The following is a 15,367-nucleotide window of genomic DNA, read 5'->3' on the forward strand; positions in this document are numbered from 1 at the left end:
GTTTTTTGGACAGTTAAAGGGAGTGACCCCTTTTTCATGTCACCATCACAAAAGTGAGGGTAGAAGAGGACAGACGAGCCGAGGAGATCAGCAGAGCATCGAACACGTCAAAAGTGAAAGTGAAGCAAATTGTAGCTACTATATAAAGAGGCGGTTCTGTTTGACCCACGCTGACATCATCCATTAGATTATGTACTGCTGATTTGAAACCTGGAGTTCAGGATTGGGCCAGTACCGTGTTTTTAAAAACCAGAGCAATATAGATTCTGGTGAGGAAGGCACAGCCCAAAAGGCACAACAAACTCTCCAGCACCACGAGTTATACAACTGGGAAACAGGCAATTGACTTCAAACACACACAAAGTTCTGACTTGGTGTTCATAGATACACTAACAACTTAAGAAGCCACAAGGAGACGCTCTCACTGCCTCTGAAGGTGAGACAATGAGTGAGCACAGAGCACTGGAGACTCAGGGTATATGAACACTCCTCACACCTGAGCTTCATCAACACCAATAAGTGCCACACATACCTGACTGCAGTGAGTTGATTCTCCCACCGCACTCACAGAGCCAGAGGTGTCCCTCGAAAAATCCAGATGAAGGCAGTAATGCAACTACTAATGGCAACTGTTGTATAAAATCCAGAAAAAGAATTATATAAAATATTAATATAAATTGAATTGAGAAGGAAGGACCTGAAACTCAGTGATGAGTCATTTTCAGACTTCTTTCAGCAACCTGTGGAGTCGCCGCCTGATGGTCATTCAGTAGAATACAGGTTTCCTCCTTGACTTCAGTCATTTAAAGCGGAACTAGACCGGAAGTTCCTATTATCGCTGGTTTTTTTGGTGTGTATCTGCGTCATTACCTTGTTTATGAAGCCTGACGGTTCGAAACAAACAGTTCAGCCATTGCTGAGAACGTTGTGTTTTATTGTAATCTCGGGGCTCAACGAGATCACTGAAAATCCCGTAATAGTTACGTAAACAGCGGTTCTCCTGAACAACCGATCGTCCTCCTCCGGGCGGTAGTCCGGGCACATCCGGTAGCGTACATTGAACCGCAGAAGAAGAATAACGTCCGTTGTGGAGGTGTTTCACGAGCAACAGTGTCTTCTGACTCTGGGTCTGACTCCGGTTTAAAGTCATAAAAGGGACTGCGGCGGGGAGTCGTGAAGAAGCTATTTTTAAACACTGTTAAAACAATGTTTTGATAATGAGGAGCAGTGCATCCCCCGTTCCAGAGGGGGGCGCTGCTCTTCTGAGAACGGATGTGCTGGATAGTACTGGCCAATCACAAGACTCTGGGGTCTTCTGGGGGTGAAAGTTCACTCTGAAACATCGCGGCTGAAAAACACTGTCAGAAAAGAGGATTTCTATCGGCTAGTTTACAGAACTAGGAGGTTTTTGACCATAAAAACAAGTTAATATATGTAAGTAGACCTCCATAACTAATATTTATGTGCAACAGGACCACTCGATGTGACCTTTAAAGACAAAAAACCAACCTCCTTTATTTTTACAGAGGTGTGGTCTAAATGTGTATGTTGATTGTGTTTTATTAAAAAAACATACAGGGTAGTATAATTAAGGACACTATTGTTCCTCACAACTAAAAGTGAACCTGCTCCGCTGGCCTGAGGTGTTGGAAAATGACATAAGAGCACTAACTTTCTGTCCTTTTTTTGTTTGATGCTCATTCTGAATTCCTGTGTTTTACCCCTGCTCCATTTTAAATTATACTCCTAAAAATACTAAAAATATAAATGCAAACAAACTTGAAATGGTGAACAAACATAGAATAGTCATGACATTTGCTCAGATTCTTGATGCATTTTGTTTATGGAGTGACTTGTTTTTGCTCAAACCCAGTAGTCCAGTGTCACTCGGCCGTACACAGACACTCCTTATGGTCTGGTCAATAAAAGGGCACACCAAAATGTGGACTTTTGTCACTTTGTCAATATGCCACAAGTGTCACAAATCATGAGGGAGCGTGCCATTGGCATGATGAGTGCTTGGTTGAGCGTTTACAGCTGTGGCAACACGACTGAATGTGCATCATTCCAGACTGGAACGACAGCGAACCGCGCACATGCCCGCCGACCACGTGTTACCACGCCCACTCAGGACCGGTACATGCAGCTCCAGCAGTTCCGTGAAGTTGGCCCCCCCCACCCCCAATAAAACCTTTTCAAAATACTTTTAATCGTTTGTGCTTCGTTTGTGCTGGTTTGTGCCAGCACAAGTTCTATGATCTATGTCCAGTTACGTCGTTTTTTTTCCTTTACACTACTCACGACTCGAGCACGCCACACAAGTTTGATTATTCATGGTAGGTGACGTATCGGTCAACGTCACACCTGACGGAAGACCCCAGGGTCCAAAAGACGGCACAAACCGGCACAAACGAATGAGACCATTTTCAGCTCATTTGGACAAATCAGGCTGGTTCTGCTTCATCCTCCTCTTCCTCACCTACCGAGTAGTGAAGGAGATCGCTCAGTATAGCGCGGGCATGCGCGCGCGCGCCCCATTTTGCAATAATGTTTTGTCACATAACAATAACTACAAGTTTTTCTTTGTGCGTTCATATTTTTGTTGAGTGTACTATATGTTTCTCCTGACCAAGGCTCACTGTGATGCCAGGTGTCTGTGGGCGACATCCACCTGCAGTTAGAACACGTTTCTTCATCATTGTTTTGATTTGAAAACAAACTTTTTAAAGGGAAACACTATGTGAATCCAGACAAGGGTTTCAGCTCTGTGTCAATAATCTGCATCTACAATGGATGCTGTAAATCACACGACGCGTCGGATTCACTGGACAAGCACGTGCCAGCGCAAAACAGAAAGCTGACTCTCTGCTTTGCAGTTGTTTGTTTAGTTCAGACATATGACAGTGACACAACAATGGTGAAAAGTAAAAACGAGGACGACACTGACGATGAGGGGAAAGTGAAACCAAACGTAAGTGTTAACAGAGATTTCCGTTCACGGCTGATTTGAATCAATCAGGAAGTGAATGCAGGTAACTTTGTCACTGCCCATCCAAGCTAAAGAGTTTAGCTCCAATTTTTGACGTAGTTTGGATATATCTGCAGCAGAATCTTTGGTTTTTAAACGCTTCGGTAAATAAACACTCAGATCTCGTCCTCTTTACTAATCTGCCCAAACAAGTTTAACAAAAATTAAAAGAAAAAAAACATCTCTTGCTCCTCTTAAGTAGACCCCTCCATGCTGCAGTGCCTCAGAACCATCATTACAGTCATTAGGCAAGAATAAGCTCTGTATCACAGGAGTCCACCAGCATCCAGTTTAACCCGGCACAATTAGCACGTCCATTGGAGTTGAATTACCCTGTAAAACGAGAATGCTCCGGACAAAAGAGGCAGGAGAGTTGGAGTTGAAAAAAGAGTGTAAGTGTGAGGGAGAGAGGGGGAGAGCGGAGAAATAAGGGAGGACAGGGAGAGATTAAAATTGTTTGAATTAAGTCCACGCTCGCCTCATTCATTTAGTATTCTGTTCAAATCAGGGCTTTTGTTCAGCCTGGCGTAAAGTAGTGTCAATCATCTCGACCCGGTTGTGTAGAATGGGGAAATTTATTATGAATTTGCTCCTGCAAATAATGAGGACTACCCCCTGCCTGCTCTCCCCCTTTTTACCCCTCCTCCTCCTCCTCCCCGCGAGCCACCTCTCCTCACACCCTCTTGCCTCTACACCCATATCAATGCTGCAGAATAGGCAATAGAGAGTGAAGTTAGCAATCTCAGGGCCACTCGCACTCTGGACCCACATCAAAGTGACAGAGACGTCCAATCAGATTTGTCTTACAGGCATTACATGATGAATATGGTGCGGCTGTAGCACAAAAGCGCCTTTGTGTCTCCTCCTAGCAGAGACTATTCACAGCGCGCCACAGCCAGCCAGAGTGGAAGTAAATGGCCAAAAGGGCCCAGGCCAGAAAAAAAGCACCCAAACTTGTGCAGCACAATGGCCCATGCAAATCACAGCCCCCACCACCTCCACCCCAGCACACACCCCCCCACTTCTTGCATCCCTCCACCCATCAGGCCAGAGTTTGGTTCCTCCTCTGCTGGGTCGTCTGAAGTTTAGAGGCCTATTCACACACTTACAGAGGTGTCAGTTAAAAGTGCCGAGCTGCACGTATTCAAACTTCTTTTTATAACGTTCATTTGAAAAGAGAAAGATTTCTCTCTCTTTTTTAGAGAAATAAAAGAAAAACATGAGCCGGATGACTTTTTTTGTTAGTCGGTAAAAGTGACTTGGCGGCTGCGAGCAAAACTCCTATTTAGTAGCCTAATCCTCTTGGTGTAGGAAAGAGCTTTTCCAGCACAGCTGGAGTGGTCAAACGATAATGGCCTGCAATGGGAATTACGATACATCCAACACATGTGATGTTTTGGTGTTATTTTGACCCACTTTAACCAATGATGAACAACACAGTGCATTAAGTGGAATGCTGACTCTCAGCCGTTAACATTTTGACAAAGAATTAGTCCAACTAAAACCTTACTGAATCAATAAGGGTGTAGTTGAATTACAAATTTAGCTTGACTTAACTAGTCTGCACATTTCTGTGGACCCACAATGTCCTGCTGCAAGGGACAGACACTTAATAAGGGGCTCGCCTAATAAACTCTCTGTCTGCTTAGGTCTATGATATCTTCAGACTTTGTTTGCCAGTCCATGTTGTAGTTAAACAACCATTCCAGCTGGAAAAATGAAGCTTGTTTACCATTCTCTCTGCCACACCAAACTCCATTGTAAAAACAAACCTGCGCTTTTACCTCGTGGGGACACAGGTGCTGCTTGTCTGCTGCTGCCTTCTTTGTTAAGTCTGTGCCACTAAAGTTAATTTGAACAAAGGATTTGAAACACCAAAGTCACAAGATAACATGTTTGAACTTACTGATTGAGGCGGGAGTGGATCAACAACTCCTATGTGTCAACATGTAAAATTGATGGTTCTCTCTGTGGACTTCAGTGCAGGGGTTTGAGAAGTTTCCAGCTGGGAAAGGCTGTGTCACGGCCAAATAATACAGAATATATATTTAAAAGATCTTAAGCAGGTATAGAGTTTGTGATGTGATTTGACATATAGGTTAAAAAAAAAGAATAGGGAAAATCAGAGTGTGTTTGACCTTTCTCAATCAATAGCCAAGAGGTCACCAGATTTGTCTCTGAACCACCTGCACGTTTGTGTGCGTGTGTGTGTGTGTGCGTGCGTGCGTGTGTGTGTGTGTGTGTATTCACTCGGTCTTCTGTCTGTGTTGAATATAAACATGTCTGTGCCTCTGCTTAAAAATTAACACTTCTGTAAGCACTGCTCAAGGTTGTGCTCAATCTCCTCATCTATCCACTATCACTGAGCTATCTCTCTCGCTCTCTTTACAGAGTAAGTGTGTAGTTTTTGTTTGTAATATATTTGCATCTGTCCATAGAGCAATTACACTAGTTTACTTTTGTGTAAATATGAAAAGTCATTTTAGTCCTCTGCAATTGCAATTATCAAAGACACTATGCATGTTGTGACTGCAGTCCTCATATGTTTTCCTGCACAGTTCAACTGGACAACTGCCCTTGTCCCAGTATACAAGCACGAGTGGGGAATCATTTTTTTTTTAATGAAGTGTGCCCGCCTCCACTAAGCTGGGTGGCAATGCACCTCCCTCTCAGCTTGTTAGTATTAGGCACTTTCCGGTATAGCTGGCGGCTAGTTGTTAGCACGTTGGGCGCCATTCCAAGTCCTCCTACCATCCATGAACTTTAATCATGTTCAATTCTTTCAGTCGGCTGAGCATAAAATCGGTCTCCTCGTCTGTCCAACAAATGTACCAGCCTGGATTTTGCCATTTTTTTTGCTGCTGTTGTTGTCGTATTCTTCTGTGCACTGGCTTCTTGTATTATTTCCAGGTTTAAGCAGGGGGGTTGGAACTGTGGCTCCATACACAGAACGCCCAGGTCAGCTTGAGTCTGACTCTGGTCCAACAGAAGGTGTGCGTTCATGCAGAGGTAATTCAACTTCAAGGTCGGACTTTGGGAGATTGATGTATTTTAAAGGTGAAGTAAGTAGTTTATAGTGACATCTAGAGGGGAGGCTGAAATTTACAACAAAGAACTGCTCCTCTGCTCACCCCCTCCCTTCCCTGAGCGCTACGGTGTCCGCAGCCGGTCAAATGTCGTCCTCGTTGTCTTTCTCCATGTCAGCAGATGAGGTTCGTGAGGCGAGGGAGAGGGCGAGCTACCGCGGCCGTAGCAGACGAAGTGGAGAGAGTGGAGGCGGGACTTCTGCTACAAGTAAAGCGACACTTGATTTGTTCTCTAACGTTTGTCTATACAGGCTCCGGTAGAAACAGGTCGTCTCGCTGCTAACAGTGGCAATGCAACCGCGACCATGTTATTTTACATGACTTTTTGAAACACTACGAAAATGAAACAAAAACTATTATACAGCGACTAGACAATGCAGGAGCACAAAAGTGGATTTTGGGTTATATAAACCCATAAATACTACATATTGTACCTTTAAAAGTACAATTTTAGACTAACAAAAAAAATAAAACTCAGGACAGAGGCAGCTCTAAAAGCATTGGAGTGGAGCAGAGAGACCTGACGTGTACTGTGTCCAACAAATCCTCTCCAAGGCATTAAGTATCCTGGCCTTCCCTGCACATGTCCTTGCAGGAAAATGTCCTCCTTTACCATCAGGCCGTTTTTACCTGCTTGCAAAACGAACTGCCACAACAATCTATTGTCCCTCAGGTCGTCAGATTTTTAAATTCACTGTCAGTCTTTCTTATCAACTACTGGTACCTTATCCTGTACTTGCCTTGTATTATGTGCATTTGTTGGCTTTACCATGTTGCTTTTAACTAATTGCCCCTAGGACCCTGATTCTCAAACTGTGGTACATGTACCACCAGTGGTACAGGAGCTTCCTCTGGTGGTCCTTGGAGAAAAATCAGAAATATTGTTCTACTGTATATAGCAGGGTATGTGATTTTGACCAGGGTGCGTAGAAAATGAAACAATTAACAACAAATCACCTAATCTCTTGCGCCGTTTTAATCTAATTTCACTAAACCAGTGTGTGAAGTATATGTGAGGAAGAGGAGGATGATGAGAGAGCAAAGTATCTTGTTGGAATCTGCTTCCTGTGAAAAGTCTGTAGCTGACTTTGCTCAACCTATTTACACCGCTGTATTTTAACGTTTTATTTTCTTAGGTGGTACTTGGTTTAAAAGTTTAAAGGTGCCATATGTAAGAATGTGGCCACAAACGGTTACTACATTCAAATTCAAAAATACAGAGGTCTTTTAAGTTTTGTTTTCTGACGTAACTGGCAACCCGTGGTTGCGCAGCAGCTGAGACTCTACTGACTGCAATGATTAGTAGACGGCAGTAGGTGGCGCCACATGCCAAAACATGATTTCAAAACATAAACATGATTTGCAGTCTGCAAAATGTTTTTTTTTAATGCAAATATTTTGGCTGTACTGTTGTTGGTGGTGAGTTCAGTTTGTTATATGAACATTATTCCTGAGTCTCTGTGACATAATAGGAGGATTTTATGGCCAGTTCCTTTAGATTTATTTAGAACCACTGCTCTAGAAGGACTAATAAAGTGGTGTGAATTTAATTGTGCCAAAGTTAGGATTCTTTAAAGGCCGAACCTCTAGTCTGCACCTGTCACTAAGCAGGTGAGTACAATGACTTAGTCAATCAATCAATCAATATTTATTTGTATAGCCCACAGTTTACAAAACATAGTTTGTCTCACAGGACTTCACAGGGTTGGTAACATCCTCTGTCCTTAGGAAAAAAAAAACCTTATAACAGGGAAAAAAGGTTGAAACCTTAGGGAGAACCACAGATGAGGGATCCACTCCCTGGACGGACAGACTGCCAGGATCCATCTCACTGGGTTTGTCACAGCCTGTAGCGAAGGTTGTTGTGGTCAGAGACTTGGAGATGACCGAGTCCTCTTTCCTGTGCTGACCTCATGCCGTTCACTGGTGGCAGCAGAACTGTAAGATATTAGAAATCAGTTAGAGATGTGCTACATGTAGTTTTATGGGCTACATGTCATGGTCACTTAAGTGAATCTTCTTCAAATGTGAAGCCCTCTTGAATGATTGAAACTTAGATATAAGGGATCGACCATAAACGTACTGTATGTATCCACTTCAGCCCCATACTAACACAAACGTTGAGTCAGGTTTATCAGAGCTACAGATTTACTCAGGTACTCCTTATACATATATATATATAACACGGAAAGGACAAACACATTTCAGAATTAGGTCACTTATCTTGCATTGTATATGGAAACTATATACAAACAGCTAAGCTAAACTGTTTTGTAAATGTCTAAATGATTTATGTTGTGCGATATATTGCAGACCGGGTCAAAACATATAGCAATAAAGGTAGTTCAGCAATTTAAGTGCATGATTCTACTGTTCGTGCAAAAATGGCAAAACAGTCATTGTGATGAGTGCCTTCAGAGCAACAGATCCCATCTCTCATCGACCAACTATTCCCTTATTTTGGTTTATAGCCTTATATTATAGTGGATTACACAGCCAACGTCATGACTTTGCACGAAAACGCATGCGTCAAGGGACTTCACCACTGGGGGGGGGGGGACAAAATTAACATCAGCAATAAAAGTGAAAATGACCTCTGCATAAAATGACATGAATAAATGTATTTGTACCCCCTGCTTCTCTCCATATAGTGTTGGAGAGAATTGCATATCCATCTTCTGAGGACAAGAGACAAGCGCTTGTTTTCACTCTGTGCCCTAACCTCTGCCTGACACTGAAGGACATCACACAGATTTCATTCTGATAATAATGGAGCAGCGGGGTGTTCTGCGACCAACATTCATGTGGCTTTTTGTGTCCCTGTGACGTAGGAGGTTATAATTAATGTCATTTATCACTCGTTTGATTTTTCTTTTTTTTTTGTCACCGCCTGACTCACATACGCGAGCCATCAACCAATGGGAGCGCAGCAGCCTTTGTCACCGAGTGCAGGCACGTGGCTTACACCTGCAGGCCTGCGCGCGTGTGTGTGTGTGTGTGTGTGTGTGTGTGTGTGTGTGTGTGTGTGTGTGTGTGTGTGTGTGCGCGCGCGCGCGCGACACTTGCAAACACACACACATAATATAACAACATTACAATAACAACTTTTTTTTTTGTCCCCTCCCAAATGTTCTTCAGACTTAAGTGTGTGAATGTTAATTTTACACACACACACACAAGAGTATTCATCAGTACTAGATGTAAAACACCAGGTGATATCAAACTATTTCTCCACGTTCCTCGCTGAATTTGGCATCGTAATTGTTTACTTACAATGGAAGATCTTCCATAATTCGCATAATGAGGCGCAAAAGGCGCACACAATAGTGCGCACAATAGGGTGTTATGCTCCCCATTTCGGGAGGAGATGGGCTTTTTGATTGGCCTGTGTGTGCGCCAAGAAAAACACAGTCGGGGATACAACTAGTCTACAACCCCAGGTTTTTATTTAGATTGATCTCATTCGGGCAATAAGAATTTTGACCCGCCTCATTGTCTTGCTGACTTTGCCCGGGCCATATTTCAAAGTGTCTCTATCCTTTGAGTGAACTGAATTGCACCCCCCACCTCTCTCTCTCTCTCTCTCCCTCTCTCTCTCCCACTCTCTGTCTCTCTCTCTCTCTCTCTCTCTCTCTCTTTTCTAGGCCCCAGGCCCTCCGGGCTATTTGGTAAAAGCAAAGTATGCAAAAGAAACAATGCAATGCATGAAACGTAATATTAATCTCCCCGTCATGAATGCAGACAAAGCGCAGTAGAAGGTGCACGTCTATAATGGTTATTGAGTGCTCACCCAGCTGCGCAATTTCCCCAGTGCGCCCAACCAAAGCAAGAAAAGGGTCACGCAGGGGCTCTGAATAGAAGAGGGGCTCTCTAGTTTGCTCAATTACCGCCGACACACACACACACACACACATACACATACACACACACAATTCCACGAGTAACCCTAAAACCAGGTCTAAACCTTGAAACAGGTGTGAGAGAGAGAGGGGAGCAGCCAAAATGTCCTCACTTCCTGTGGTTTTTATAGGTTTGTTTTGGTCCTCAGATTCAATATGAGATTATATTATAAGTGCGCGCACACACACACACACACACACACACACACACACACACACACACACACACACACATACAAACATCAACTGAAGAATCAGACAAACTGCAGAAGCATGTTATATAAATAGATCCATATTTATTTATAAAAATTGTATTACACAAAATATATCTGTTAAAATCAGTTATTTACACTTTAGGCTACTTGGAGAACAAGTGCATACATTAATTAAGGTCTCCTCACCACCTATAGCTATTTGAAATACACAAAAACAAACAAACAAACAAACAAAAAAAACAAACTACAGTCTGTCACAGGTAGTAGCCTCCAGTCACATAACTCGCCATCCTCAGTCTAAAACACTGTCAGGGAAAGTGTCAGTAACTGTTGTTCACTCTCAAAGTACAAAAATATGTCTTCATGTTAAAACAGGTCAGTGTATCATACAGTTTTGTTATGGAGAAAAAAAAAGGTTGGGGAAATGAAAACACCTCGAACAAGAAACAAGTCTGTTGATGCATCATGTGTCTCATCCCACAGACATAAGGCAGTCCTGCTCTGATGAAAACATTCATAGAACAAGTTCACGTGGAGCCACAGCACCGTCTCCACACAACAGAGCCTGCTGCTGCTGCTGCTGCGGCTGCTGTGTCACCTTTTAATTGCACTTATTCAAACACCAACACTTCTCTTCACCTCCAGTGAGTCCATCTCCCTCCTTGTGGGACTTCAGGGTGATTTTTATGCAACAACAGGCTCTCTCTCTCTATGTCTCTCTTCTTCTCCTCCTCCCTCCCTTACTCTCATCTCACTCTGGTTCACTATTGCTCTGCTCCTGCAGAAGTAGCCCCGGGTGAGGGAGGGAGGCACTGCATCACATCCAAGGACGCAGGGTGAGACTGATCCGACGCCTTCATCAAGTCTTTGTCAGCATGTCTTGGAGAAGTCAGCTGCTTTTACGCACAGGCGCCGCCGCGCGCCTCTGACGCGCACAGCCTCAGTACCTGTCGAACCAGGTTGTAAAGTCCAACAGCTCCTGCTCCTCGGAGCTCAGAGGCTCGTAGCCGCCTTCATCTGACGAGTAGGTGGAGTGCGGAGACTCCGGGTCTGCGGAGTAGCTGTTGGAGAGTGTTGGAGATGGCAACCCGCACTGGAAAGCGGCCGACACGGCGTCGTGTTCATCCAGAAGTTGCTGTAAAGCCCTGATGTACTCCACCGCAGACCTCAGTGTCTCCACTTTGCTCATCTTCTTATTGGCGGCGCCGTTTGGCACATGCTGGCGCAGCGTCTGGAAACCCATGTTCACCTGTTTCACCCGGTTCCTCTCCCGTTCGTTGCGCCGGGCCACGGCCACGGGCTGCTGCTGAGGGATGGAGTAGCCGAGGCCGTTGAAGCTCAGGCGTCGCTTGCAGCGTAGCAGCTCCGGGGAGCTGGACCGCTGTCTCTTCAGCACCTTGGTTTTGCTTTGGTAGACTGCAGCGCCGGCGTCGTGGCGCACGGCGGGGGCGGCGCAATCCTGTGCCGGTGCGTGCAGGCTGAGGCTGGCGCGTCTTTCAGTAAGTCCAAAGGTGAATGCAGTCTGCGTGGTGGTGATGGTTGTAGTTTCCATCTCGGTGACAGCTCGTGTGAAGTGATGGATGCAGGGGGCGAGAGCAGACCCAAAACTGTGGCACAAGAAGAGGAGGAGGAAGAGCGCACAGGGTTTGGCAGTGTACCGCTCTCGTGTCTTTCGCGTGGGGGACCGTGTGGCCAACTCTAGTCCAAGTCTCACCACTGCTTTACTACACGAGCCGATCTGACCCAAACTTTGGCAGCACTCCTCTTTTTCAACACGCGCCCCCAACACACACCCCACCCACCCCTTTCTGAAGACGCACGCTTCGTTGCGAGGCCCCGCCCCCGCTGTGTGATTCTTCTGCACGTCGACTCCCCCCCGGGCCAGGCGCGTGGCTCCGGGAGCTCAATAAACAATCCCGAGCTTTCACTTCGCCGGGAGCACGCGCTGGGCTCATTTACATTCCAATGTCTCTAAGTTGAAGGCCCATTGGTCGATTCAAACGGCCTGCAACCGTGCGAAAAGAAAGAAAGGAGGGGAGAAAAAAAAGTCACAGAAAGAAGTAAAAAAAAAAAAAAAAAACTAGAGAGAGAGAGAGAATGAAAAAGTGAATGGTTTGGTTCTTTGAAATGCCTTTTGAATTTGACAATGTAACCCTGGCAAGTCTTCAATTTATCAGTCTTCCCCCTCAGCCATCTTTCTCCTCTGGCTCTTTTACACTCGCAAATACCAAGGACGCTCTCTCCTGTTTCCAGGCTACAGCTTTACACAACTAAATAAACTGCAAGCGCGTCTCTGGGCTCAGTAAGAGGCGATTATGAAGCTCGTGTATTTAGATTCACTTCAAAGTAAAGCACCATGTATATGACATTGATCCAGCAGGCGTCCAAAAAAAAAAAAAGAAGAAAAAAAAGCATGTTGCAGTGAGACTGAACTTCAGTGTCCCGAAGGTCCACTTATTATCACGGGTTAAGTCTATAACCTATAAGTCATTTTAGTCTTATTCTGTAGAATTCCAACAGTTTCTTTATCGTTTTTTTGGGGACCATAATGCGCAGACGCACGGGTGCAGTGTTTCAGCACCACACCTGACCGGACAGTTAAACACCACCCTCCAGTTTAGGGTCTGAAGTGATTTCAATTTACACACTTTACTGATGCTTTTACGCCCATTCACTCAGATTTGTGTGAATTCAATATGATTAAAAGCCCCTCTTCTGGAGAAGTCTGCTGCCAAACTCTGCCAGCCAGAGGAATAGTGTGTGGATTCTGGTTGAATCTTGAAGACAGAGCTAAAAAAAAAAAGAAAAGAAAAGAAAAGAAAGAAAATAGGACACTTGCGACCTCTCGTGGTGTTAGGAAGCTACTACATCTTGTAGCTCCTATACTTTGACTTGATCTGTCAAGGAAGGAGGGGATTTCCTGACAGACAACGGTTAACGTCTCAATAGCTGAGACTATTCGGTACTTTTTACTGCACAACTTTCGTAATAAGATCTCAAGTAAAAAAAAAATAATAATAAAATGAAAATCACTCAGAGGAAGAGATTAAAACCAAGACCACTCAGTGTCCCACAGTGAGGATACACTCAAAATGTGATGTATCTGGATCACCAACTAAATCTAATATGTTGGGGTTATAACCTACACCTTTAGAGTTAAAGCATAAAAAAACACTTCAACATGTTAGAAATCAACATCTCTTGGAAATATTTGAGTCAGACTCACTTTCCACATTATACACATTATATTACCCCCCCCCCCCCCCCATTTGACCAATCATTCTAAAATATAATAGACAATTGCATCATTATGTGTGCTTTTCATTACTTTCTCTGAATTGTAGTATGTTGTAGGGGGAATTCCCACTTTTCATCTTGATATGAAAAAAGTTCCCCTTCCTCTCCTCCTGTGCCTGGCCTTTTCCTGTCAACAGCAGAGGGCGCTGAGTGAAAACACTGTGACAAATCATTTCCTCCTGAAGCTGTGTTTTTAAAACGGCATGTGAACTCATGTTACATCAGATCTTACATCAGTCTGATGTAATATATCTATATATATGTATGTATCGTGATAAAGAAAATAATCTGCGCTGATAAGGAATGTCTTATGAACCTGCACTGTTGTGCTTTTGTGTAATACTTTTCCCTGTAAGACTTTGAAGTACAGCGGTTTCTGTGTTGTCTGGTTTCAATTTCACTTGAAATGTGTTGGGACCTGCAGCGCCCTGAGAGAAACCACTTTCTGGGATAGTACCGATTGATTATCCATTGTGAAAATGTTTCCCGATGAGACATCCATGAGCCAAGGCCATTAAACGCTCAGAGATCTGCTGTGCTCAGGTGTGCACCCCCCCCTTATATTATATAGCTTACTTTCATGCAGTTTGATGCAGGGGTCCGTCGGTTCTTATTGTCCGGGCCCCACAAAAATCTCCTGAAGCCCTCCTGGCTGTGGTTGGTCAAATAAACCTGGAACATGAATGAGTCAGAAACAGTTTCACCTCTACACATGGATGTCTCACCAACACACACACACTTGTGCAGCTATTCTTCTTAAGACATGACATTGACTTCCATTCACTTGGAAAACCTAAACAAAGCGTTGACCACAATTAAAATCTTAGACCTAAACTTCTCCACGTTAGGACCATATTTTGTTCCCTTTGAGGATCACTGGTCCTGACAAGGTCAGCGTTTATGCCAGAAAAGATCCTAACAAGGTAAGGAATGCAAACACACACATACCTGTCTCAATCAAAGTCCTATTCAAAGGTAAGGGCGTGAGTGTTTATAGAAACCCACACGTACAACCTGAAAATCTGGTGCCATAGTAGGGACTGTAAGTGTTTACTGTAAGTGTGTGTGTGCGCATGTGTGTGCGTACAATCGTGGATCAATGCAGCTGTAATTTCTAGGCTGAAAAATTCTGCGTTAGTATTTGACCAGCCGACCTGATATTCGCTTCTGTGTTGTGAGTTAGAGCGTGAAATGAGATGTGATCCGTCCGTGTGGTTTGTGACTAACCTGGCTCCATCCTTCCTTTGTAGCCTGCATTGTCTACAGGGGCTGCCGATGAAGACTGAGCTTCTACTTCCAGTGTTCAGGAAAAGAGAAGTGATTCATCAGTGCCTGTATCGCTTCTCTATTCAGAACATACACTCTTAAGCTGGACTGTGTGTTTTTTAACAGTGGCAGACTGATATATGTGGGGATTGCATTATGGTCACTAACCAGGCTGTGGTCAGGAGTTCTCCCCTGACAGACAGACAGACAGTCTGACTTTATGTTCCGTTATTGTGTGTAAAAGGTCGAATAAGAGCCAGATGAGGAGAAGGAAATAATAATATTTCTCACTTGTGCTTTCCTGTGCTGTGAAGATATGAAATGCTAAAGGTGGAAAGAGGAAGCGAGGCTAGCATCAGTGCAAGATCACCAAGTGTTTTAATAGGAAGTAATACATGCTAAAAATGGTCTTTGTCACTGAGATGAGGGGGGATACCCACTGCACTCTCACCCACGTATTTACGTATTAATATTCTTTCACAATTCACTCGCAGGATTCTGACTCCGAAAGTCCCACGTCTCTGCACATTTACGACAGTGTGCAGTCAAATCCGTGGTGTGTTCAGTGGAGTCTAA

The 15,367-nt window shown here is 44.1% G+C and overlaps 1 protein-coding gene across 1 annotated transcript; it reads right to left on the reverse strand.

The window, feature by feature from the left end:
* Positions 1-11,168: 11,168 nt before the first annotated feature.
* ascl1b (achaete-scute family bHLH transcription factor 1b) lies at positions 11,169-11,780 on the reverse strand (the record flags this gene model as incomplete). The annotated part of the gene is made up of 1 exon (XM_083893517.1): positions 11,169-11,780. One exon carries the CDS (start codon positions 11,778-11,780, stop codon positions 11,169-11,171), a length of 612 nt encoding a protein of 203 aa, XP_083749643.1.
* Between the last annotated feature and the right edge of the window lie 3,587 nt (positions 11,781-15,367).

Source organism: Microchirus variegatus, assembly GCF_963457635.1.
Source record: "Microchirus variegatus genome assembly, chromosome: 8".
In the NCBI taxonomy this organism is placed as follows: Eukaryota; Metazoa; Chordata; class Actinopteri; order Pleuronectiformes; family Soleidae; genus Microchirus; species Microchirus variegatus.